At 45.7% G+C, this 24,564-nt stretch overlaps 2 protein-coding genes across 6 annotated transcripts in view; one reads left to right on the top strand and one right to left on the bottom strand.

The window, feature by feature from the left end:
- Nucleotides 1–23,473, bottom strand: part of RNF170 (ring finger protein 170) — a 28,763-nt gene extending 5,290 nt beyond the window's left edge. Inside the window, exons 1-7 of one of the 5 annotated variants that reach the window (XM_054987376.1) lie at nt 23,419–23,468; nt 21,920–22,069; nt 15,675–15,777; nt 12,331–12,465; nt 11,178–11,253; nt 1,286–1,394; nt 500–573 (exon numbers count right to left, since the gene is read on the bottom strand). In XM_054987376.1, the coding sequence (XP_054843351.1) occupies nt 500–573; nt 1,286–1,394; nt 11,178–11,253; nt 12,331–12,458 (387 nt within the window). In that variant the 5' untranslated portion in view covers nt 12,459–12,465; nt 15,675–15,777; nt 21,920–22,069; nt 23,419–23,468. Of the gene's footprint in view, nt 1–499; nt 574–1,285; nt 1,395–11,177; nt 11,254–12,330; nt 12,466–15,674; nt 15,778–21,919; nt 22,070–23,418 lie in introns of those variants that run through there. The other 4 variants (XM_054987374.1, XM_054987377.1, XM_054987375.1 and 1 more) reach the window with 4 other exon arrangements.
- Nucleotides 23,474–23,606: 133 nt separating this feature from the next.
- Nucleotides 23,607–24,564, top strand: part of HOOK3 (hook microtubule tethering protein 3) — an 88,293-nt gene continuing 87,335 nt past the window's right edge. The window contains exon 1 of the mRNA XM_054986196.1: nt 23,607–23,826. Coding sequence (XP_054842171.1) covers nt 23,770–23,826 — 57 coding nt within the window. The 5' untranslated portion in view covers nt 23,607–23,769. The remainder of the gene's footprint in view (nt 23,827–24,564) is intronic.

Genomic DNA, 24,564 nt, shown 5'->3' with positions numbered 1-24,564 from the left:
GGTGGGGTTTTCATGGCAAGAGACTGACAGAGGTGGCTTGCCACTGCCTGCCTCTGCAACCCTGGTCTTCGCTGGAGGTCTCCCATCCAATGACTCACCAAGGCCGATCCTGCCACAATAAAGATGTCCATGTTTTAGGAGCCCCAGGACCTTTGATTAATTTTACTACAACAGCCTAGCATGGATCACATTTTGGAATTTGCGATGTAAAATAGCCTTCAGCACCAGTTTTTAAATCAAATGCTCCACTACCTTTCCAGTCTGCATATTCTTAAAACAAACCAGCAGATACTTTCCAACTTTACTTTCAATGCACTGAAGTTTTTGAAAGTCGTAGCATTACAAAATAGCAACAGGGGCTTGTTGAATTTGCCCTACAACTGAATGCTTTCATTTCAATGCTTGAGCTTAAAACAATCACACACCCAGTTAAAGTAAAGCACAGGTTAATATTTATAGAACTGTGACTTGAATTTGCTATTGGAACTGTGCACATTACCGTCTGCCTGCATATAGGGCAATGTATTGCACCCAGCCACGAACCACACCGCCAGTACGCAATAATACAGGAACCTAAAAGGAAGAAACAATACCATTACTAGCGGCTTCCTTCTTTCTACCTCTGGACATTTCTACCCCACACTTCTTCCAAAGAGTGCAGGGTGGTGTACGTGGTTCTCCGCTCCTCCATTTTATCTTCTCAAACTGACAATATGTAAATAGAAATCATTATTTCACTGACGCCCAAGGTTCGAGTCCAGTAGCACCTTAAAGACCAACAAGAGTTTCCAGGGTATAAGCTTTTGAGAGACAAGCTCCCTTCGTCAGATATGAGCAGGAATGGAGATCTGAGTCTTTTTATCCCAGACAGAAGGTGGGAAGGGAGATACAAAGAAGTAAGATAGCATACTCCTCCACTTGAAGGCAGCTGGGTGATCTTGGGCGAGTCACGGCTCTCTCAGAGCTCTCTCAGCCCCATCCACCTCACAGGGATGTTTGCTGTTGTGGGGATAATAATAACATACTTTGTAAACCGCTCTGAGTGGGTGTTAAGTCATCCAGAAGGGGGTATATAAATCGAATGTTGTTATTATTATTATTGTATGGTGGTAAATTAGATTTCACATTGTACTTCTACATCCTGTTTTACTTCTTTGCAACACCACTTCTACCTTCTATAAAACGAAGCCATTCTTTTAAAAACACACTCTCTTTACACATTATTGGATCAGTTCATCTTGTCAGTTTGATGTAAAGAAATATAAAAAAGAATTTTTTTGCTTACCACAGAATAGGTGTCCACAGTTGGTCTCGATAGGAAACGTAGCCTGTTGTAAACAGACAGGGCAGGACATATCGGTATAGAAACGTTGCCGGTCTCCAGCTGCATTCTGCTGAGAGAAATGAGAAATCCCAGATGTTGAAGCAGAGGATATTCTTTTACCCAGGGCTTCTTTTCTAGGAAAAGAGGTGGTGGAACTCAGTGGGTTGCCCTTGGAGAAAATGGTCACATGGCTGGTGGCCCCGTCCCCTGATCTCCAGACAGAGGGGAGTTGAGATTGGGGCAATCTCAACTCCCCTCTGTCTGGAGATCAGGGGCGGGGCCACCAGCCATGTGACCATTTTCAAGAGGTTCCAGAACTCCGTTCCCCCGTGTGCCCCCTTAAAAAAAGCCCTGCTTTTACCTGTTGGGAGCTTCAATCTATTTGGAAAAAAATATCTGCTACTGGGAAGTGTGGGCATTTTTCATGAACTCCCCCCCTCAGACTGTTCCTAGAGCTCCTCTATTCCCAAGAAGAGTGTTTTGGGGATCATTTGGGCTGTAGTGGGAGCAGAGGAGCTCTCATTTCTCTGATGGAAATCCCTTCTGTCAGTGAAGATTTATCACAGGATGCAAACCAATATTTTTAGACAAGTATATTGTTTTCTCCTACTTAAATGTTGGAAAGAACATAGCAATAAAAAATAAGTACAATCAGAATATACGTGATTAAAATCAAACCCAGTAAGACTCATTGCAAGAGATTTTTTCCCCCATGGAACCCGGCCCAACTGAAACGTTTTTGCAGAAACAGTTTGTGATGTTTTCCATTTGGGCTGCTTTTTGATGGCCAGCACTAAACCAGGGAAGAAGGAATTAACAAGCGTCACATTCGTACCTTTTTAATTGGGAGGAGCCATCTTGCAACAGCAGACCACTGACATAAGATTCCCAGTTTAACCTCTGGCATCTCCCGATAAAAAGATCTCTAGTAACAGGTTTTCTACTGAGATTTTGGACAGCAGTTGCCGGTTAGTATTCACAGGAGTAAGTCGTGTACCAATAATTCAAACCACTCTGGTTGCACTCAGACATCACATTAAATGCCAGTGTTTAAACCATAGTTTTATTGAACTCTGGTTTAATGCAATGTTTAAATTCAGGCTGTTCACAAAAAACAGTGTTGTACTTTACCTGTAACTGTTGTTCATCTAGGTCTTCCATGCAGGCACACATGGGACTGCGCATGCGCAGGCCTGCTGACTTCGGAGATTTCTGTAGCTCAGAGACACTAGGGGGGTGCCCTTGCCTCTCTGCGCGCATGCGCAGCCGCTTTTCCTGCTGAAAATGGCCTCTAAGAGGCGGGACGCCCCCGACATACCCTCAGTCCTCTTTCGCTGCCGTACCCAAGGTTAAGTATCAAGAGTGTTAGTGGGGAAGGAGGGAGGGTATGTGTGCCTGCACGGAAGACCTAGATGAACAGTTACAGGTAAGTGCAACACTGTTTTTCATCAGTGGTCTTCCTGTGCAGTCCCATATGGGAGATTACAAAGCTTAAATACCTGGGTGGTGGTCGTGAACTGTAGTCACAGAAAAATTGATTGTAGAACTGCTATGCCCACTGCCGTCTCTTTCCGTCTAGGATGTCCAAGGCATAGTGCTTGACAAACGTGTCAGCCGAGGCCCACATCATCACTTTGCAGATGTCTTGGATCGGGACTCCTCTCAGGAGAGCTGCAGACAACGCCTGGGACCTAGTGGAATGAGCATGCACTTCCAACGGACACAGTAAGTTGGCAGTCTTATAGCATAACAAAATAGTCTGAATCACCCACCTAGCCAAGCTCTTGGAAATAGCCTTTCTACCCTTCTTTTGGCCCGCAAAACATACAAACAAATGAGAATCTACTCTAAAAGGCTTAACGCGGTCTAAATAAAAAAGGATCGGCTTACGTACATCCAGGGAATGAAGGGCTTTTTCAGCATCCGAGCCTTGATTACGGAAAAAAAGAGATTTCCTGAGAAAGGTGGAAAGTAGAAACTATCTTCGGTAAAAATTCCACCTTAGTTCTAAGAACCACTTTTTCAGCATGAACCTTTAAATAAGGGGGTTCACAACATAATGCGGCCAATTCTCCCACCCTTCTGCCCGACGTAATGGCCACCAAGAATGCAATCTTCATAGACAAGAAACGTAATGGACACGTGGCTAAGGGTTCAAAGGGTTTGGACATCAATCTGGTCAGCACTAAGGGTAATGACCATTGAGGGACTATAGTCCTGGTCGGGGGAAACAAATTATTCAGACTCTTAAGAAACATTTTTGATGTATAATGAGAGAACACCGTCCTCCGATCTATTGGAGGCTGGAGGCAAAAATGGCCGCTAAGTAAACCTTTACGGACGAATTGGCTTTTGACAAAGTTCCTCATCAAAGGCTCCTAAGTAAGCTCAGTAGCTATGGGATAAAGGGCCAAGTCCTCTTGTGGATCGAAAACTGGCTAATTAATAGGAAACAGAGAGTGAGTATAAACGGGCACTTCTCACAGTGGAGGGTGGTGAGCAGTGGGGTGCCACAGGGGTCGGTATTGGGTCCAATGCTTTTTAACTTGTTTATTAATGATTTGGAATTGGGATTAAGCAGTGAAGTGGCTAAATTTGCAGATGACACGAAATTGTTCAGGGTGGTGAAAACCAGAGAGGATTGTGAGGCACTCCAAAGGGATCTGTCGAGGCTAGAAGAGTGGGCATCCATGTGGCAAATGAGGTTCAATGTAGCCAAGTGCAAAGTAATGCACATTGGAACCAAAAATCCAAAATATAAATACAAGTTGATGGGGTCTGAACTGGCGGAGACTGACCAAGAGAGAGATCTTGGAGCCATGATAGATAACTCACTAAAAACGTCAGCACAGTGTGCGACTGCCATAAAAAAAGCTAATGCTATGCTAGGGGTTATTAGGAAAGGGATTGAAAACAAATCAGCCGGTATCATAATGCCTCTGTATAAATCGATGGTGAGGCCTCATTTGGAGTACTGTGTACAGTTCTGGTCGCCACACCTTAAAAAAGATATCATAGCACTGGAAAAAGTACAGAGAAGGGCAACTAAAATGATTAAAGGGTTGGAACACTTTCCCTATGAGGAAAGATTGAGGCGCTTGGGGCTCTTTAGCCTGGAGAAAAGACGACTGAGGGGAGACATGATAGAGGTTTACAAGATAATGCACGGGTTAGAGAAGGTAGAGAAAGATGTGTTTTTCTCCCTTTCTCACAATACAAGAACTCGTGGGCACTCTATGAAATTATTGAGCAGTCGGGTTAGAACAGATAGAAGAAAATACTACTTTACACAAAGGGTGATAAACACATGGAATTCGTTGCCACAGGAGGTGGTGGCAGCTACAAGCATTGCCAGCTTCAAGAGGGGACTGGACAAATATATGGAGCAGAGGTCCATCAGTGGCTATTAGCCACAGGAGATAGATGGTATTCTCTTTGTGGGGAGGTGGTGCTCTGTTGTCTTGGTGCTGGAAGGAAGGCAGTGGGAGGGCTTCTGGTGTCCTGGCCTCACTGACAGTCCTTTAGATGGCACTGGATTTCTAGCCACTGTGTGTGACAGAATGTTGGACTGGATGGGCCACTGGCCTGATCCAACATGGCTTTGCTTATGTTCTTATGTTCTTATGGACAGACCCCCCCTGTTTAAGTTCCCAAAGGAGATCCAGGACCTCTGGTAGGGAAGAGGTTAAGGGATCTAAGCTCCGTCCTTGGCACCAAACATTAAATCTATTTCATTTAAGGGCATAAGACTGACGAGTGGACAAGTGTTTGTCATTCTGTAAAACATGGGTCACTCCTTCGGAAAAGGAGTGTCCGACCAGATCAGCCAAGCTGTCAGTTTGAGTTTCTCTATTCTGTGATGGAACATTCCATTCCAAGATAGGAGATCTGGAACTGTCGGAAAATGGTACAGTCGAGACTACAACCGTAGGAGAGAGTGAAACCAGGGCTGGCAAGGCCAGTACGGGGCTATGAGAATGGCTGATGTCCCATCCACCTGAATTTTGCTGATCACCCTACTAGAAGCAGAAACAGGGGAAACAGGTAAAAAAGGTGACCGGACCACCTGAGCTGAAACGCATCCCCAAGTGACTCTTGGCCTATGCCGCCTCTGGAACAATGGTGGGGAGCTTTATAATTTTCTTTGGCGGCAAACAGATCTATATCTGGAAAACCCCATTCAACAAAGACAGGGTGTAAATAATTGTCTTGCAGGGACCACTTGTGATTGTACCCCTGTAACCTGCTTAAGTGATCAGCTATTGTATAGTCTACACCCAGAATATGGACCGCTTGCAGCCACACTGCATTGTCCATGGCCCAAGTCCAGAGCTTCATTGCTTCTTTGCACAGAGACACTGACGCTGTGACCCCATTTGTTTACATAAAACATCGTTGTGGTATTGTCCGTAAGAATCTGGACGGTCTTGTTCCTTACAGAATCTGCAGATGAGATAAACGCATACAGCATTGCCCTTAATTCCAACAGATTAATATGCTTTTGCCATTCAGTCATCCCAAATACAATGAGCCCCCCAACCAAGGGTGGATGCATCCGTCGTGACAGTGACATCCGGTTGTCTGCGACCAAATCCCACCCCTTCAAGGAGATGAGCATCAGACATCCACCAATCTAAAGTACTCAGGACCCGTCTGGGCACATTGAATTTCTTGAACTGAGGGTCCCGGTCAGGAGAAAAGATGGAGTTAAACCAAAGCTGCAATGGGTGCATGTGTAACCTTGCTAAAGGTATCACAGCAGTAGTGGAGGCCATACAACCCAGTAAGGTCTGAATGAGCTGGGCAGACTGGAACCTATGTCTCTTGAATCTCCTAATCAGAGCCTTTATCTTTAAGGCCCTCTCTAAAGGCAAAAAGCTGGCATTCAGTACACCATCAATGATGGTTCCAATAAATTGAATAATCCTAGAAGGGTCAAGTTTAGATTTCTTGTGATTAAAAAACAGACCCAATTTTAGGCAGGTAGACAATGTAAGGGTAACCTGTCTGGCCACATCATCAGCCGACTGACCAACAATCAACCAATCATCTAAGTAAGGAAAGATACAACATTCCTGTATCCTCAAAAAGGCTATTACCACTGCCACACATTTGGTGAAGACTCGGGGCAGTGGACAACTCAAAAGGGAGAACTCTACGGGAAGATACATTTCCTGTAGGTAAAACATAGAAACTTTTTATGGTCTGGGAAAATTGAAATATGAAAGTAAGCATCTTTCAAATCTACAACCACAAACCAAGACTGTGATGGCAGCAGTGTCAACACCACTTACAAGGTCACTATCTTAAACTTATGAACTCAAAAAAACTTGTTCAACTTGCAGAGGTCCAGAATAGGACGGAGGCCTCCATCCTTTTTCTCCACTACAAAGGGATTTGAGTAAAACTCCAGATGTGAGGATTGGTCAATAACCTCCTCAATTGCTCCCTTTTCCAGAAGGGCTGATAACTCGGCCAACACCCCAGGTTGAGCTCCTTTATCAGTAAAGACAGGGAGCCGCAGGTAAGGTATCTGCAAAAACTCAACTTTATAACCAACTTGCACAATTTTTAAGACCCGAGAATCGGAGGTGACATTACACCATTCCTCATAAAATGTACTTAGCCTGACCCCAAACACAGGGTCAGGTCCCTGTAATTGTCAGAATTGTTTGTGGGAATGTGTCTGCTCCTTAGGATGTTGCTGCTGAGCACCCAGCTTGCCCTTATGATTCTGTTTCCTCCTAGGGAAGGACGACTGAGGGCTCTGGTACAATGGCTGAGGATGGTAAGCGTACCCTTGGTAAGGGTGGAAGCAGTGCTGTCGGCTGCGAAAGAATGACCTATACTGGCATCTCCCTGACGACTGCTGGTGCTGATGTTGAGGGAGGATGCCATAGAAGTGTGCCGTGAGCCGGTCCTTTTGCTTCTTTGAAAGGTTATCTTCCGTCTTTTCTGAAAAGAGGGTAGAGCCCTCGAAAGGGAGGTCCTCCACCTTAGCCCTTGTATCTGCCGGTAATGCTGTAGATCTCAGCCAGGTGAACCTCCGCAGGACGACTGCTGACAGTAGAGACCTTGCTGAAGTGTCAGCCATGTTCCTGCTGGTGTTAATTAGGTGGCGGGACAAACTGACTGCCTCTTCTTGAATAACCCTCAGGAAGAACCTCTGGTCCTCTGGCAACTTAGGAACGAAGGTAGCCACTTTGGTCCATAGAAGAAACTGATAGGCCACCATCATGGCCGCATAGTTGGCTATTTTTATAATAAAGGCAGCCGAGGTATGCATTTTGCGCCCTATGGCATCTATCTTCTGACTTTCCTTGTCGGAAGGGACCGAAAGGGATCCCTCTTTAGTTTTAGCCTGCATCTACTCAGTTACGAGTGATGAAGGAGGAGGGTGCAGAGATAGAAATGAGCAAGGATCATCCTTGGTTCTATATAAATTCTCGATCTTCCTATTGGTGGCGGGAGTGGAAGCCGGTTTCAGGAGCAGACCATTAAAGAGATCCACAAAGCCCTCAATTATGGGGAAGGCAATGGCAGGGGTGGACCCCGAATAAATATACTGTAGGATTTTATCCTTCGATTTTGGTTCTGAGGATGTCACATCCACCTCCAAGGCTTTAGCCATGCGCTGTACAAGCTCACTGTAGGCGCATAAATTGTCTGTCGATGAGGCATCCTCTGTAGGACTGATCACGCCCTCAGGCGACTCAGACGGTGGTGAGTCATAGGGCCGGGGTTGCCGAGTGTCCCCCTCAAGACCCAAGTCGGAACCGTATGGGGTCCATCTAGAGCTGGTGTAAGAATATACCCTCACCAAAGGCGACTTGGAGTGGTGTCTGGTCAGATGTTCTGAGTAATAGGAACCCTCTCTGTGGCGACGGTACAGGGCTGCTTCTGGACTACTCCCCTCACGTAGAACAGAGCTCACTCGATGTCTAGAGCGCACCCTCTCCTCACAAGAGGAGCGCAAAGACCAAGAACTGTGGTCCAGTGATCTAGACCTCCCCAATGGAGTAGGGGGCTTTTCAACCAGGATCACGTCTTCTTCCAGCCAACTCTTGCAGCGAGAGGTGCTGCAAGAGGACGGATGATCACCCGATCCCTGATGCCTCTTATTAAGGGGTTCAGATCCAACCTCCCCCTGGGACTCACCGGGCAGGTGGGAAGAGAGAATACTCTCTAAAGCTGCTTTCTCTTGTTTAGAAGAGCGGTGTTTCATTGTCGTTGTCTTCTCTAGACCCTTGGTCGGATCCAAAACAACAGTCAGAACTGAAGGCTTTAGAACCGATAAAGGATCACCCTGCTGATTTCAAGGTGACCGCTGGTCCGCAGAGGCATCGACACTGAGGGTGTTCTACTCCGTGGAGTCTTGGAGATTGGAGCCTTTGAATGGAATCATCATATCGAGCCCGAGGTGAGCGTTCCAAGGTCATAGGTTGTATCAAAGGCGTTCCGCTCCGAGGAGTTCTCAACTCTGAACGCGTTGGATCCGAAACGGCCATTGCCGGTGCCAGGTGATACGGGTTGTTGATTTGTTTGGATCTGATGGTGGGTGTGACTCTGTATGGGCTGGAGATGAGTGTGAGTGTGGTGTCTTCACTCCCAAAGATCCAGGGCCAGGCAGGGTATAAGAACCCATCGAGGTAGAGGCCTTAGACATAGCTTCTGGGTCTGTAGTGGCCATGGCCTGTTGCCACAATGAAGCCTGCAGTCTCCTTGCCTGCTCTGCTCTGGCCTTCGAAGTGAAGGCACGGCAGTGTTTACAAACCTGCGTGTTGTGGGTCTCCCCTAAGCAGTACAGGCAACTAGAGTGACCCTCGGATTTGGTCATCTTTCTATTGCAGGAAATGCACCTCTTAAACGGGCCTTCTCCGACATCTTCACACTGAGCAACAAGAAGTAGAACCTCCAAAGTCAGTGGCAAAAGAGGAACTGAGGGTATGTCGGGGGTGTCCCGCCTCTTAGAGGCCGTTTTCGGCGGGAAAAGTGGCTGTGCATGCGCGCTAAAAGGCAAGGGCGCCCCCTAGTGTCTTTTGAGCTATAGAAATCTCCGAAGTCGGCAGGCCTGCGCGTGCGCAGTCCCATGTGGGACTGCACAGGAAGACCATCGATGAACTGTAGTTGTTGATGGATGGCTGTAAAGGGATTTTTCTGACCCTTCACCTATATGAGCTCTATTGAAGCTGAAACTCTTACACAGGAGGCAAAGGCCGCCTTGGTGGGCAAATTCCTTTGCTCAAACTAAGCCGCAGGTCATGTTGGCACTACAGTAAGGAGGGAACGTCAAGAATTTCTCGTTTTCATTATTTGCAATCCAGAAGCAGCCTCGGAAAAGCAGTCTCTCGGGCTCTATACCCATAACAAGAAGGGTGACTCCAGACGATTATCATGTTTATACTACAGTAAGATTTTATTATCCTCTCTGGACAATAAGGCCTATTAGGTGCTATGTATCCTAGAGACTGTAATTCTAAAGAATTATCTGTATTAACCATTTGGTCTTTCATTCTGTAAACAATTAAGCTTTACGAGTATATAAGATTCTCTGATGTGCTTGCTCTTTATGCATATGTCCTGATGAGGGCATTGCATCTGGGTTTTATTGATAAATAAAGCTCATATATCTTTATTGATCACAGTTTGGTGTCTTAATTAATAGAGGGAATCGGCTGAAAGGGAAAATAAAATTGAAGCAGAGTACTTTGCACAAAATTCCCTTTCAGTGGTAAACTGGGATTCTAAATCATGGTCTGTACATAGCTTGTTAACTGAAGTTGGTCGTGATGTCTGAATAAATAAATCCCAGTTTGTTCAGCAGTCCCTTCCCGTATAGCCTCCTGCACAGGAAGGACAGACCAACAGAATTTCTTGTAATTCCAGCTGCATCCAGGAACTGCCTGTGCTTTCTAAGGGCTCCGCCTCCCTCCTTTCCTCTGCCTTCTATACTTCTTTCTTGCTAAGGAAATCTTGCAAGCAGAAATGTGAGGGGCTCTCCCAGTGGGAATTTTCAAAAACAGAGTGTGGAGAAACGCCATTCTGTTTGTGGAGTTAACTTTCTATGGGCTGCAGAGGGGAGGGGCCAGTTCTGGAGTAGAATGTGATTGGAGGGAGAGCGAGTCAGTTGGTGGAGGGGAGTTGGAAGTGGACAGTTGGTGGCTGAAGAGCTGAGGGAGAGATGGCTCTGAGGGGAGAGGGAGATCTAATGTAACCCCAGGCACCAAAGGATCGGGCCTGCCCTACACAACATCTCATTAGGGCATGAGGGAGCTAGAGTAGGGGTTTCTGTTTCTGTTTCATTATTCCTTCCATTCACTGTATATTGGCCTGTGTATAGTTAGAAGTTAAATAAATGAGTTCTGGAATTTTTGAAGGAAGAAAGCTCTTCTGCTCCACATAGTCCCCCAACCGCTTGGGCCCACTAGCAGAGGAGGGAGGTTAGGAGTCTGTCCCGCCTAACCAGGACCCCATACAGGGACAGTGGTGGCAGCAACTACCTGGAGACAGGCAAGGGAGACAGCCCCTTCAGGTGCCTGGCCAGAGGCAAAAAGGGAGGGGTAGGCAGAGCGGGGTCTACCAGTGGGAGGAAAGGCCCTGTTTCGCCTCACAGAGAAATGGCAAGAGACAGGTGTTTGTGTGTGTGGAGGGCAGAGTTTCCCTTCTCTTGCATTAATTTATAACAACCAGATTTGGTCTTGGTATGAAGAGCTGAGGGACGTAAAGACAACCAGACTCCAATGTACCAACATTCTGTTGGTCACGCATAACGTTTTCTGAAACACAGCTGACACAAAATGCTACTTATGCAAGGAGGAGTAGATACCAATACTACCAGCGAGTAGTACTATACCTGATCTGATTGTAACTGCTGTCGAACTGCTCTTACTAGCTCTTGGTTATCTGGATGAATAGCTGGATGTTCATTTCTGTTAAAAGAAAATATGCACTTATAAATAATAAAATATTTAGAAAACCAGAAGCAGGCAAACAGTCTGCCACATTAACAGTACCATCCTATGAAGTTACTCCAGTCTTAAGCCCATTGAAATCAGGGAGTTTAGGCTGGAGTAAATTGTCCACAGGGCTGGACCATGGACAGTCTAAAGCATTCCAATTAAATGTGTGATTATAGTGAATTATGCAGTGATTTGTCACTTGGCTTAAGTGACGGAGAAAAACGTCACCTCAAAGGCAGCTAGTAAATAGAAGTAGTAGTAGTATTCTTTATTACAGCACTTAGCCAGTACATTTACCGCAAAATTTAAGTGCACGTTTTACAACCATTTAAAAGTAAATAGAAGTGATTTCATAAATACTATTACAATAAATAAATGTTGGGGGCTGCAGAATAAATAGAAGATCTTAAAAAATAAATAATTCCAAGTTTTTTCTTCATGCACACCAACAGCTAAACTAAAAAGCAATCACTAACAGTACAGTAACAACCCAATTATTTGTTCTTTATCTTGATGCACATATCCCCAGCAAAGAACTGAGTTTTTCTGACTGACCATATAAACAGTGCTATTGTGGAGATGGGCTATCTTTAACTTGAATTTTTACACAGACAGGAACAAAGAAGAGATGGAGGAAATACAGTCATTGTATCATGTCTGCTAATTTTCTGAACTGCCTACTTGAAGTGCACATTGATATGATCAATTTCTGTGACTGGTTACACCGATTTCTGCCAACAGTTATGCACAGTGCAACCCTGAGCAGAGAGACACTTTCCTAAAATCATGGAAATCAATGGGCTTAGATGGGCATAACTCTGTTGAGGACTGCGGGTCAGTGTACTCTGAAGCGGATCCCACATTTGGATCCAGGCCTCCCCGTGTCGGTCTACCCATTGCACCATACAGATTCTCAAACACATCTACTCCGAATGTCATCTCCAGTAACACCGTGTTGCAGCACACACAATGATTCAGTTCTGTGTTTTAAAAGCACGTATTTGACACATCGCACAGTATTTTCAGTGATTCTAACAAACATCTCACCTTAAAAGCATATATGCCAGCGCAACAAGGAATGTGATACTGAGTACAATTGCCAGCAGTACCTGATCACTTATTCCTTCTATCATTGAATCATCGTCTATTTGGACTTCTACTTCTTGATTGGCCATTCCAGAGCTAGAACCCAAGAAACACATGATTACCAATTTATGCATGCACACAGAAAATATTCATGCAAAATCTAGAAGTAAAAGGATAAACAACAACAAAAATTAGCTTTCAAGGGACCTTCTGACTTTAAAGTCAAACTGCACCATGCGTTTTGATACAGTGTTAGTGCAATCATAAGCACAGGCGCACCCTTCTAAGACTTCAGCAGACTTTGAAAGGTGTGGCTCGTCTTTGAACTGTACTGTGAAGTCACAAAGTCAAGAAGAGAGCCAGTTTGGTGTAGTGGTTCAGCCAGTTTGGTGTAGTGCCTCCACTTGTAGCCAGCTGGGTGACCTTGGGTCATTCACAGCTCTCTGGAGCTCCCTCAGCCTCACCCACCTCACAGGGTGATTGTTGGAGGGATAATAATAACACACTTTGTAAACTGCTCTGAGTGGGCATTGTTGTCTTGAAGGGTGGTATATAAATCAAATATTATTATGTCACTATTATTATTAAGAGATGCAAGGAACTCCACTGTGTATCTGTTTCACAGAGCAATATTTAAATGAGTGAATGGTAAGCTTCATATTGGTTATTCAGAAGGAAATAACACCATACCATTGAAGGTAGATGGTCCTACAGGTAGAGCATTGTACTTGGGCCTAGGAGTGGTACTGGGGAAATGACTACAGCCAGGACCACAAGATGATTGTGAGGATAAATGAAGTATTATAAAGCAATAATAATAACAACACTACCAATAAGCACATTCGGTCAGGGCAAATACCAGTTATGTGAAAGAACCCTATAAGCTGTGTTAAAAAGTCTCAGGGAGGAACTTGTTAAATAAAGTTGTGTCCGGGGTCTGATGCTCAGCCCCCAGACTTGTCAAGAGGAACAGGTGGGGGACAGCTGGTAGGCAGCTCCTCTGCCGCCCCAACAGACCAGGTCCCAAACTTGCCAGCAACAGGGAGGTAAAGAAGCACCTAAGCCTCAGAGGGCTAGATGGGGCAGGTGGAAGCCAGATAGCCCCACCCTCCACTGGGAGGCTGGGAGCGCAGGCAGGGAGAGTGAGGGCAACTGGGAGGCGATCAGACCAGAGGGAGAAATCCCAGGAAGCAGGGACAGCTAGCTAGCAACAAGACAGTCAGCAGCCTTACCTGCAGTAGAGGAAGGGCAGCACAGGGCCACGCCCCAGCCTGCAGGCAGGCTAGAAGGAATCAGCCAGAACCAAGCAAGGCTGAAGGTAAAGCAGCCACAGGTGGAGCTGCCTGAACCTCTTAGCAGAGAAAGTAAAGGCAGCCAGCAAAGCAACTACAGGTGTGCCTGTCTAGGATAGCCCAGGTCATGGCTAGGGTGTTGGGGGCGTGGCTGGCAGGTGGAGCCTGGAATGGATGAAGGGATATAAGGGAAGTCTACCCATAGGGTGGGGTGGGTTGTTTGTTGTGTAGGAGTGTGGTGGAGTTAGGAGCAGAAGGAGGGATTCAGTATGAGTTGTAGAGGAGACAGGAGGCAGGCAAGGCGGAGAAGCAGATGAGAGGGTGAGGTCTACCCCCTCTCTGGCTGTTGTCCAGAGGCCTGCACCAAGCCTACAGGAGGCCTCACAGAAGCCCTGGACAGGCACTAAGGCAGCCAAAGCAGCTGTACCCAACTGGGGTGGGGCAAGGCTAATTACAGGCAGCCCAGATGCAGCACTAAGGCCCCCGGCATAGCAATGTCCCAGACCTGGGAGCCAACACCCAAGGGCACTCAACAGGCAGCAGTCCAACCGGTGCAGCTCTGCCCAGGTGTGGACCTGGCAGAGGGAGGCGAGGAGGAAAGTTGGCGAAGGAGGAGATGGAGAAGAATAAGAGTGGTGATGGGGTCAGGTTGAGCGGGCCAGCAAGTGGACTGAGAGGGAGCCAGGGTGAGGTATACCGCCTCTCCTCCCACAGAGCAGGGTCCTGCAGTGTCCCTGACACCCGCCTGAAGTCAGAGCCAGGCATGCTGGCGCCACACCCAGCGGCACCCGCGGTGAGCCCTGACAAGTTTGTTAGTATCATTGTTTGTTAGACCAAATTCAGCCATTTCAAGGTTAGATTTTAATCAAATTCTATCTTCTTAACCAAGATACTATAATGCAAATACACAAGCAAACTGACTTTGCCCCAGCTGCTACATTATTCCCCATCCTCGACAGGAAGTAAATGATACATTTCTCCTTGAGTCAAGTCAAGTTTCCCTTGACCCAACTCATCTTTGCCATAACCACAGGGCAGCTGTGGGGAACTTATTTCTCTAAGCATCACAGGGCACAATGCAGGTTGGGATAACAGCTCCTGAGAAGATGGCTTCAGCTCCTCCTCCTCAGTGCATGGTTTCCCCAATCCAAAATGGTTTTTTTTGGGGGGGGGGGCTGTTAATCCAAAGGGCAAACACCACCAACAGTGCTATTTCAGATCAGGAAAAGTTTGGGGAGGTACTGAAGCCCTTTCTCCTGCACTGTAGTTCTGATCCAAATTGACCCTTACGGCATTTAGGGAAATAAGTTTCCCTCAGCTGCTGTGTGGAAAGCAAGTCAGGTAGGGGGAATCCTAACCTGACTCGTGGAGAAATGTATTGAGTAGCTTTTGAGATGCTAATCTATTAAGTCCCTTTATCTTTCACAACTCTGTCGTACAACTCTCAAGTCTGGATGCAGAAAGAATCTGCTTACAAACTGGGTTTCTCAAACTAGGTTTATGTCTGAAGATTAGACTCAGTACTGCTATTTGGATGTAATGTTCAATCTGGTTTTAAGAAAATAAACCATTGTTACAGCCAACTGAGTTTTAGAATGAAGAGCCAGTTCATACAGAGAAACTTACTTTGACAGCCTCCTTGATCTGATGAATTAAGTGTTAATAAGGATGTGAATATTAACTATGAAACTGCCAAATGGGGAAATCCAGGGCTTTTTTTCAGGGGGAACGGAGTTCCGGAACCTCTTGAAAATGGTCACATGGCTGGTGGCCCCGCCCCCTGATCTCCAGACAGAGGGGAGTTGAGATTGCCCTCTGTGCCGCTCGGCGGCACGGAGGGCAATCTCAACTCCCCTATGTCTGGAGATCAGGGGGCGGGGCCACCAGCCATGTGACCATTTTCTCCGAGGGCAACCCACTGAGTTCCACCACCTCTTTTCCCAGAAAAAAAGCCCTGGGGAAATCCTTTGGTTAGTGTAACGACAAGAGGTAACATTAACAACTTCTATTTACCTTAGCTGGAAATTAGCAGACTTAGCACCATGTCACCAGCCACTTCTCTTCGGAGCCACAGCAAATGCTTCGCAGGCCATAGTTTCAACACTTCCAAGCAGTGCTTTAAAAGAAAGGACTATTTTCAGGCTTCTTCTCGATCCATTCCTCACTATAGCATTTGTTTTAAATTTTACATTCATAGAGAATTATGATAACATAGGGTGAGGGGAGATATTTCTTTGCCTTTGGTAAACAAAATTAGCCTTGAAAAATTCTATTAACCAGCCCTAAGACAAAAAGCTGAAGCTCTCTCTACCCTCTCTTTACTGAGAACAAGTCCCATTTACAGCTGCATTTGTGTCACAACAGAGGCTTTTATTCTTGCAAACTCATTTTTTTAAAAGCACGAATGTTAAAGTCACAAAAGAACATGATTATCTCATTGGGCTTTTGAATACACAGCTAGTAAGAGAGACTGTAAAGACCTTGTTAAATGTTTCTCATGAGGCAAAACTGGAATTCAGCCACATAACATGGTTCAGAAATGATTCAAATCCCCCAGTGTCCATTAGAATAGAAGAAATATTTGTGACTGGCCAGCCACACTAAAATAAAATAAAATCCTAATTGCATCAACCTGAAGGCAAGTTACATAAATTTCATTGCAATTATTTATTTGCCAATAATCTGTAGCATTTCCTCTTACAGTAACCATATTAATTTTACTCATCTCATATATTAAATAACATTTATATTAATAGCCTCTACTCTTCATGTGAAATGAAGTATGATCCTGCAAGAATTTTGTTCTTTGACTATAGAAGCTCCCATTTTCTGTTATTAGCTTGAATACCTGTTGGTCCTTGATTTGAATTGCTGAATTTTACTGGTTTTTGTATTGCCAATCCAAAAATTCTGCACAATAAACAAATAACAGAGAGCATCAAAAATACCTGTACACTTCCACTAACCAATCACTAACCAAGTTCCAGTACAGACTGATATATAAATCTTTACATACATCCACCTTAAACATTTGAATTAAATGGGCCATCTTGCAAAACAATCCATAGGATTATTGGCCCACAAAGCCTTTCCTTAGGTTACGTCCCCACATGCACCCATGCTAGTTACTTACTTTTCTGCATGGGGTTTTTTTTCATCTGTTGTGGCCCCATACTTCTTTGGGTTTATTCCCTGATTTCCTTAAGCATTTTTGTGCCTTTAGTTTTAGCGTCATTATTTTTCTCCACAAGTTTTTTCTGGTTCTTTTGGAACAATTTCCCCCCCAATCTTTTTCTGAAAGCTGATTTTTAGTTGTCTTTTTTCCCTTGTGTGTAATGTTTCTTTTGGTTTTGTCTGCCCACTCCTACCCACCTTTCATTTTTTGATGGTTGATCTGTTGTCATCAAACCACATCCTTCCTGCCCTGAAGACAAGTGGTTTTGTTTTTGATTTTTTTTAAACAATTCAACTCTTATATCAATATGTGCATGCATATACAACCCCCTTTTTTCCAGCACCAGAATATGATTGTATCAACACGCTATGTAATGATAGCTGTGATCTTTTGCCATGTAAATATTTTTGTGTGTATCATTTCAGTTAAGTCATGTGGGGTTTTGAAGGTATGTTTACTGTGGTTAAAAATGCAAGCCTCAGAAGAAAGGGGGGGGAACTGGATGAGTGAACAAAGTGTGCAGTGACTGGATGGTAGCTGTGCCTGAGCGGGGGCGGGCTGCATTCTGCAGTGAACTGCAGTCTTTAGTCAACATGCATTTAAGGGGAAAAGAGGTGGTGGAACTCAGTGGGTTGCCCTAGGAGAAAATGGTCACATGGCTGGTGGCCCCGCCCCCCTGATCTCCAGACAGGGGAGTTTCGATTCTCAACTCCCCTCTGTCTGGAGATCAGGGGGCGGGGCCACCAGCCATGTGACCATTTTCAAGAGGTTCTGGAACTCAGTTCCACCGCGTTCCTGCTGAAAAAAAAACCCAGGCCACTCCCATATGCTAACCATTTGGTCATTCTACCATTTACTAAGCCCGCAAACTGAGAGGGAACTACGTAGAGAACCTTTGGTGGCAGCAAAAATCTATGGGAACACTAAAAGAGCCATGCTAAGCAAGTCTACTCAGAAGTAAGTCTCATTTTATTCCATAGGCCTTACTTCTGTTGGCAGAGTTCTGGAAATAATCCAATCGACCCTTTGGAATTTGCAAAAGACAATAATTGACTGCAGGCTATTAATGCAACAGAGAGGCCTTCAGAGCACAAGCACGAACACATACTATCATACAGCAGAGAGAAAACAACAAGAGGCAGGATGAACTGCAAGAAAAAACATTCAATAAATCCTAGAGAATGCTCCACAGCTCCCCCTAGGGTACAAGTGGACTAAAGTACTTTTCCGGCAGTATTTAGTCTTAGCAGGCTGTCGCTTCTCCAATAACTCCCAGAAAATTGTTCTTAGGATTGCCCTGTAAGAAACGTAGGGAGGCAGTATAACATAGGTCTCATCAAGGGGGCAGAATGCCACAACAGGTTTAGAAGGTTCTCTAAATCCCCAGCTTTCATTTAAAAAGTAAGGCTCTAGCCCTTTCCCTGGTGGATATATGCCTTTTCCCTTATATCTCGGTGAGGAAAGGGGCTTAAAACTTATTGTTTTTTTTAAAAAACGAAAGCTAGGAATTCAGAGAATCCACTAAACTTATCATTACAAAAATATCAATATCAATGATATTCTAGTATAGTTTTTTTTTAAAAAAATGCAAAAGCTCTGGCGGCCCTAAGGGTGGCCACTTCCTGCACCAGAAAAATACAGAAATAGTTTGAAAGGGGTGCAGTTGACAGTTCATAAATGGATGTAAATGCTGTTTGAAATTCCTATCTCCACATCTCATGGGAGGGCTCACATCAGCGGGCACAGTGACATCATTTCTGGAAGTGATGTCGGTGCACCTACCTGGAGGGCACATGCTGCGGTTCTACCTGCTGGTGGTGGGTGATCACCTGCAACCTCACCTCTGATGAGGCTCCTCCTCACCAGAGGTACTTCACAGCCATCTGGGCTCTGAGAAGGAGCGGGAAAGGAAGCTGCTGGAGTGGCGAGTCTTTTTCTGTTGCCTTCCTTAACTGCTGGGGGAATTTGCTGAGGTTGCTGTGTGGGAGGACAGTGTTTGGGGGTGTGTGAGTGTGTCGAGCCTGCTGTGAAGTGGTGCCAGTTGGAGTGTTTCTGTTTATCTTTTTTGCCTGAGTTGGAGCTGATTGCAGAGGGGGATTGTTACTAATTGGAGAGTGTCTGTTTTGCCTGGGGCTAACCGCTGGCCCCACCCTCTACTGAGTGAGCCCTGAATTAGGCTCCTCCTCACCAGAGGTGCTGTTGATTACAAGCCCCACCCCCTACTGTGCTGAGCTCTGCAGTGCTTGGCAGGAAGTGACCCTTTGAAACAAGAGGCTCCTCCTTGGCAGAGGCTGAGCTGAGACAGCTGGGCTGAGGCAAGGAGTGGAGAGCGCGTGGTGAGCTGCTGCTAAAAGGTAAAGGGTTTTTTTTTGTCTTTCTCCCTGTGAACCCCGAAATTCTGCTCAGGGTACTCTTGGAATATACTTGGAAGGCGATGATGTTGACATTGACAGAGAGGTTGTGGAGAGGCACCTGGCTGCACTGGGTGAATACAAATCCCCTGGGCCGGATGGGGTGCACCCAAGAGTGCTCAAAGAACTTTCTAGACAACTAGCAGAGCCTCTGTCCATCATCTTGAAGGCCTCCTGGAGGACTGGGGATGTGCCACAAGATTGGAGAAGAGCGAATGTGATCCCAATCTTCAAGAAAGAGAAGAAGGATGACCCGGGAAACTATAGGCCAGTCGGTCTGACTTCTCTTGCTGGGAAGGTATTAGAGCAGACTTTAAAGGGATCAATCTGTAAGCATCTGAAGGACCGCTCAGTGATCCAGGGAATCAACATGGTTTTGTCCCCAACAGATGTTGTCAGACCAACCTGGTTTCCTTCTTTGATTGCGTGATGAGCTTACTGGATCGTGGGAACTCTGTCGACGTGATTTACCTGGATTTCTGTAAAGCTTTTGATTAGGTTCCCCATGACATTCTAATGGGTAAACTGGAAGACTGCGGACTGGACTATAGGACAGTTTGGTGGATAGAGAACTAGTTAGAGGACAGCACCCACAGTGGTGGTCAATGGCATTTCATCAGATTGGAGGGAGGTGTTCAGTGAGGTGCCGCAGGGCTCGGTTTTGGGTCCAATATTTTTCAACATTTTTATCAATGATCTGGATGAAGAGGTAAATGGGCTACTCATTAAATTTGCTGATGATACTAAATTGGGAGGAGTAGCAAACACCCAAGAAGACAGAGTTAAAATTCAAGAAGGAAGGAAGTGCCACCACCACTTTTATCAGAGAAAGTGAAAAGCAGCAATTGTTCCCATGCTCGTAATGAATTCTCTTTCTCTCTTTGAAAAAGGTAGCAACCCAATTTGTTTTCTCTTCTTCATCTACTGCAACAGTAAGGTTTGTTCAGTCTCCCTCACATTCTCCTTCACAAATAAAGTTCAGTAGGGTACGCCAGTAAACACCCAGAATTATCCTTTCCCAGGTTTAAAAGATTAAAAGCATTTAAAAGCTAAGAATAGTCTAGATTCGTTAATAATATTTAACATTTTTAAGAAGTAAAAGCATATTTCTGTTCTTCATATCTTACCTGGTGTTGTTACCGCCCAGAGCTGCACATGCTTAACTAAGGTCTAATTAAAACATGATGTGACACTGCTAAGAAAAATCTGTGTGATGTTCCAGTCTGGGTCATCTGGTTATATATGCAACATCAATATCCCATGGCTTGAATAGATACCACACTGGCATGCTGGCTAACCCTGCACATACAGTGCCAGAGGGCCTGGGTTAAATAAGGTGCCAGGCCTTTCAAATGCTGTATGGGTATGTTTCTATTGCACACTCAGTGCCATGCTTAGATCAGGCCTTATACATTTTAAGTATGAAGTCCAAGGGAATCTCTCTTTTGATCTCTTTTTTTTATATAGGGGTAGCAACATATAACACCACACATACTCTCTTGTACTGTTATTTTTTACTAAGAAAATACATTTTGGCACATTTATAATGAAAAATAAATGTACTGGGCAACAAACATGTCTTAGGTAGATAATGTTAAAACTGCAACATTCACAATGGGTTTGTAATAAGAAAGTACTATAACCTGGAAGAAACCTTAAGAGTTATCTAATATGACCTCAGTTACAGGATGCATTAAATTTACAGCTCAAACACTTCTTCTAGGGTTGTATCTTGCATATTAGCTGTTTGCTAATGTAGTTCCTAGTGTACAATAAAAGCACATTTTAATAAATATTCCCCACTGTGCTCAAAATTAGGACAGCGAGAAAGTGGAATTTTCTATTTTTTCCAATGAAGGCCTTTGCAAGAAATAGGAAGTATGGTTCATGTTAGAGAACTACAATTCTGAAGGAAGAGCTGTTCCAGATTAAAATGTAACAGTGTAATTTTGTACATATGATTTTATGTTATGTATATATGTATTTATATACTTCATCTATTCCTCACTTTTCTCCTCAATAGCAAACCGAAGTGGCTTACATAATTCTCATCTTCTCAATTTTATCCTCACAAAAACCCTGCGAGGTAGATTAGGCTGAGAGTGTGGGACTGGCCCAAGGTTACCGAGCAAGCTTCCATGGCACAGTGGGGATTCGAATCTGGGTCTCCCAGAACTTGGTTTTTATGGCATGTTTGGGGTGCCAGTGCAGGGATTAGTCACAGTAGGATCTGGGAGACCCAAGTTTAAGCCACCATTCTGCCCCTGAAACTCACTGAGGGACCTTGGGCCAGTCTCATATTCTTAGACTATACCTTAGCATACAGGGGATAAAATGAAAAGAGAATAATGTTGAAAGCCACTTCAGGATAATGCCCGGCGGGGGGCGGGGGGGGAGTGGGAAATAAATATCTAAATAAGTGAGTAAGTAAAAATAAATTAATACGCTCAGGACCCAGCATCCTGAGATGCTTATAATAAATACAAACATTGACAGCAAGATTGAATCCAAAGATGATCAAGATTTTTAGGGTATAATTTTTCAAGAATCAATGCTCTCTTCTTCAGGATATAAGATTTTGAGAGCTTTGCCTCTGAAAATCTTGTTGGTCCCTAAGGTGCAACTGGACTCAACTCTTGCTGTTCTACTGTAGGCCAAACATGGCTACCCACCTGAAACAGACAGGTGAGGCTCCTGCCTCAGAGGAAAGTTAGGACACCTTTGAAAACAGCAGCTATCATACAATCCGCTGTGAAAAAGACCACACACATTCCAAGGTGTCAGAATCGCACAGGCGAGGTTCACTTTCATGCAATCTTTCCCTACAAAGGGAAACAACCCTCATGATCTGTTTACAGTTACCTATTTAAACAATAGTTTACTCCAGTAACAAAGTACTTCTTTTCTATCAGTACTGCCCACACTGTGGAAACATAAACCTTACCACTGAGTAAATTAATATCATTGAACCAATGCCATGCAATACTCAGCCAAAAAATAACACGGGGCAACCCTAAAACAGAATTACACCCTTCCAAACCCATTGACTTAGATGAATTTAGAAGAGTGTAACCCTAGGTGAGTCTGATTTCGTCAGCTCTCAGAAACTAAGCAGGGTCGACCTTGGTTAGTAATTGGATGGGAGACTTCCAGAGAAGACCAGGGCTGCAGAGGCAGGCAATGGCAAACCAGATCTGTTAGTCTCTTACTTTGAAAACCCTTCCAGGTGTCCCCATAAGTCATCTATGACTTGATGGCACTCTCCACCCCCAACTTTTTGCACTGACCTGGATAGCCCAAGTGAAGTGATCTCAGAAGCTAAGCAGGGTCAGCCTTGGTTAGTAATTGGATAGGAGACCTCTAGCAAAGACCAGGGTTACAGAGGCAGGCAATGGCAAACCACCTCTGTTAATCTCTTGCCATGAAAACCCCACCAAAGGTCATCACAAGTCAACAATGACTTGAGAGCAGGATTTCATCTTTTCAACCCTACCTAGGATTGCACCGACTGCGTGCAAACTTTGGAGAACTCTTCAACGACCAGGCTAGACGTTTAAAAAAAAAAAAGGAGGAATTAAGAAAATCTTAAGGATCTTTCATCTTGGGGCCGGATGTTGTAAAGGGGGAAATGTGGGCATCCTAAAGCACCTTTACATTTTAATATTTGCAGCCTGGCTTTCCTGGAGACTGGAAGAAGGACTACGAGGGGAGACGAGAGACCAGCAAAAAACCCACGGAGGAGTCGCTGCAAGACGGCAGGGTGGTGGTGGGGAGTGCCCTCGAGTCATAGCTGACTTATGGCGACCCCTGGTGGGGTTTTCAAGGCAAGAGGATAACAGAGGGGGTTTGCCATTGCCTGCCTCTGCAGCCCTGGTCTTCGCTGTTAGAGGTCTCCCATCCCATTACTAACCAAGGCCGACCCTGCTTAGCTGCTGAAGTCTGACGAGATGAGGCGCTCCTGGGCTATCCCGGCCAGGAGGCTGAGAATGGGGGACCCGAAGAGCAGCCAAGGGGTTGTCGATAAAATGCGCGCAAATGTTCCCGGCGGGGCTTCCGCGTGAGGGGAAAGCGGCGCTGGGCCCGACGCTGAGGGGGCTCGCCTGAGCCAGCGAGCGGGCATGGAAAGCGGGAAGGGGGAGAGGGCTCGCGCGACCGCCCGGCGCCTCAGTACCTCAGTCCGTGTCGAGCGCGCCCAACAAGGCCTCACGCGGCCGCGGCGGGCCCAGCCACTCAGCCCTCCGTCCCGCCCCATTCCCCCGCGGCGTGACTAGCCGAGGCGGGCCTTGCAGGCCGGCGGGCGCCTGCGCGTTGCCTACCGGTGCGGGCGGATCCCGGCGGGCCCGGTGACGTGTCTGCGCCACAAGCGGCCCGGCCCGGCTCTGCCGGCCTGGGTTGAAGAAGAAGAAGCAGAAGAAAGAGGCGACGGCCGTGAGGAGGAAAAGGGCGTCTGACAGGCCGCGCCTCGGGCCTACCAGTGCCGCCGCCACCCCCAGAAGGAAAGCGAGCGAGCCGGGCCTGCACCATGTTTAACGTGGAGAGCCTCGAGCGGGCCGAGCTGGGGGAGAGCCTGCTCACCTGGGTGAGTGAGAAAGGGCCGAGGCCCTCTTCGGCCCAGGCGCCCGGTTGGGGGGTAGGGTGGGATGGGGTGGGGTCCTCCTGAGGTGCTTCCCCGGTTCTCTGGGCCTCGGCTCCTGGGGTGATTTTTGAGGCCAGTGCCTCTGTACGTGTTTATTCCAGTCAGCCGCTGCTGGGCTCGGGGAGACCCTCTCCGAGATCATTTAGGGTTGTAGTCTTAAATTGCGAGGCAAACTGAATTATGTTCTGTTTCAGCGTCTCTTCAACTCTGTATTGGATTCTTGCTAATGCTGTGTCTTTGTAGAATTGTGTTTATTTACCTCCCTATGGCATTGCTTATGGAAATGCTCTTGAGATTGACTGTGCTAATCTCGCACTGTGTAATCTGCTTTGAGTCTCAGTGAAAAAGGCGGATTATAAATACATACATACATAAAATATTCAAAAAGGCTTTTTACTCAGATAGGAGGGCTGTATTGTAGGGAGGGGATCTCAGGTGCTTCATTAATGAGTTAGGAACCATGTAGACTATCATTATTTCCAACGCCAATAAAGGTAATTGATTTGATTTGAGTTAGGGGCCATAGACTTCACCACTATGTTGCCTTATACACTATCTTGTTGCTCTCTCTATACTATCTATATACTATCTATATGTGCTCCTATGAGCTACCTGTGCTTCATGTGGTCTAATGTCAGCCCTAGAATTGCTTATGCTCTGTTTCAGCATTTCTTCAACTCT

This window comes from Eublepharis macularius, chromosome 8 (genome assembly GCF_028583425.1).
Source record: "Eublepharis macularius isolate TG4126 chromosome 8, MPM_Emac_v1.0, whole genome shotgun sequence".
In the NCBI taxonomy this organism is placed as follows: Eukaryota; Metazoa; Chordata; class Lepidosauria; order Squamata; family Eublepharidae; genus Eublepharis; species Eublepharis macularius.
The sequence above is the reverse complement of the archived record's forward strand: the minus strand, read 5'-3'. Positions and strand labels throughout refer to the sequence as shown.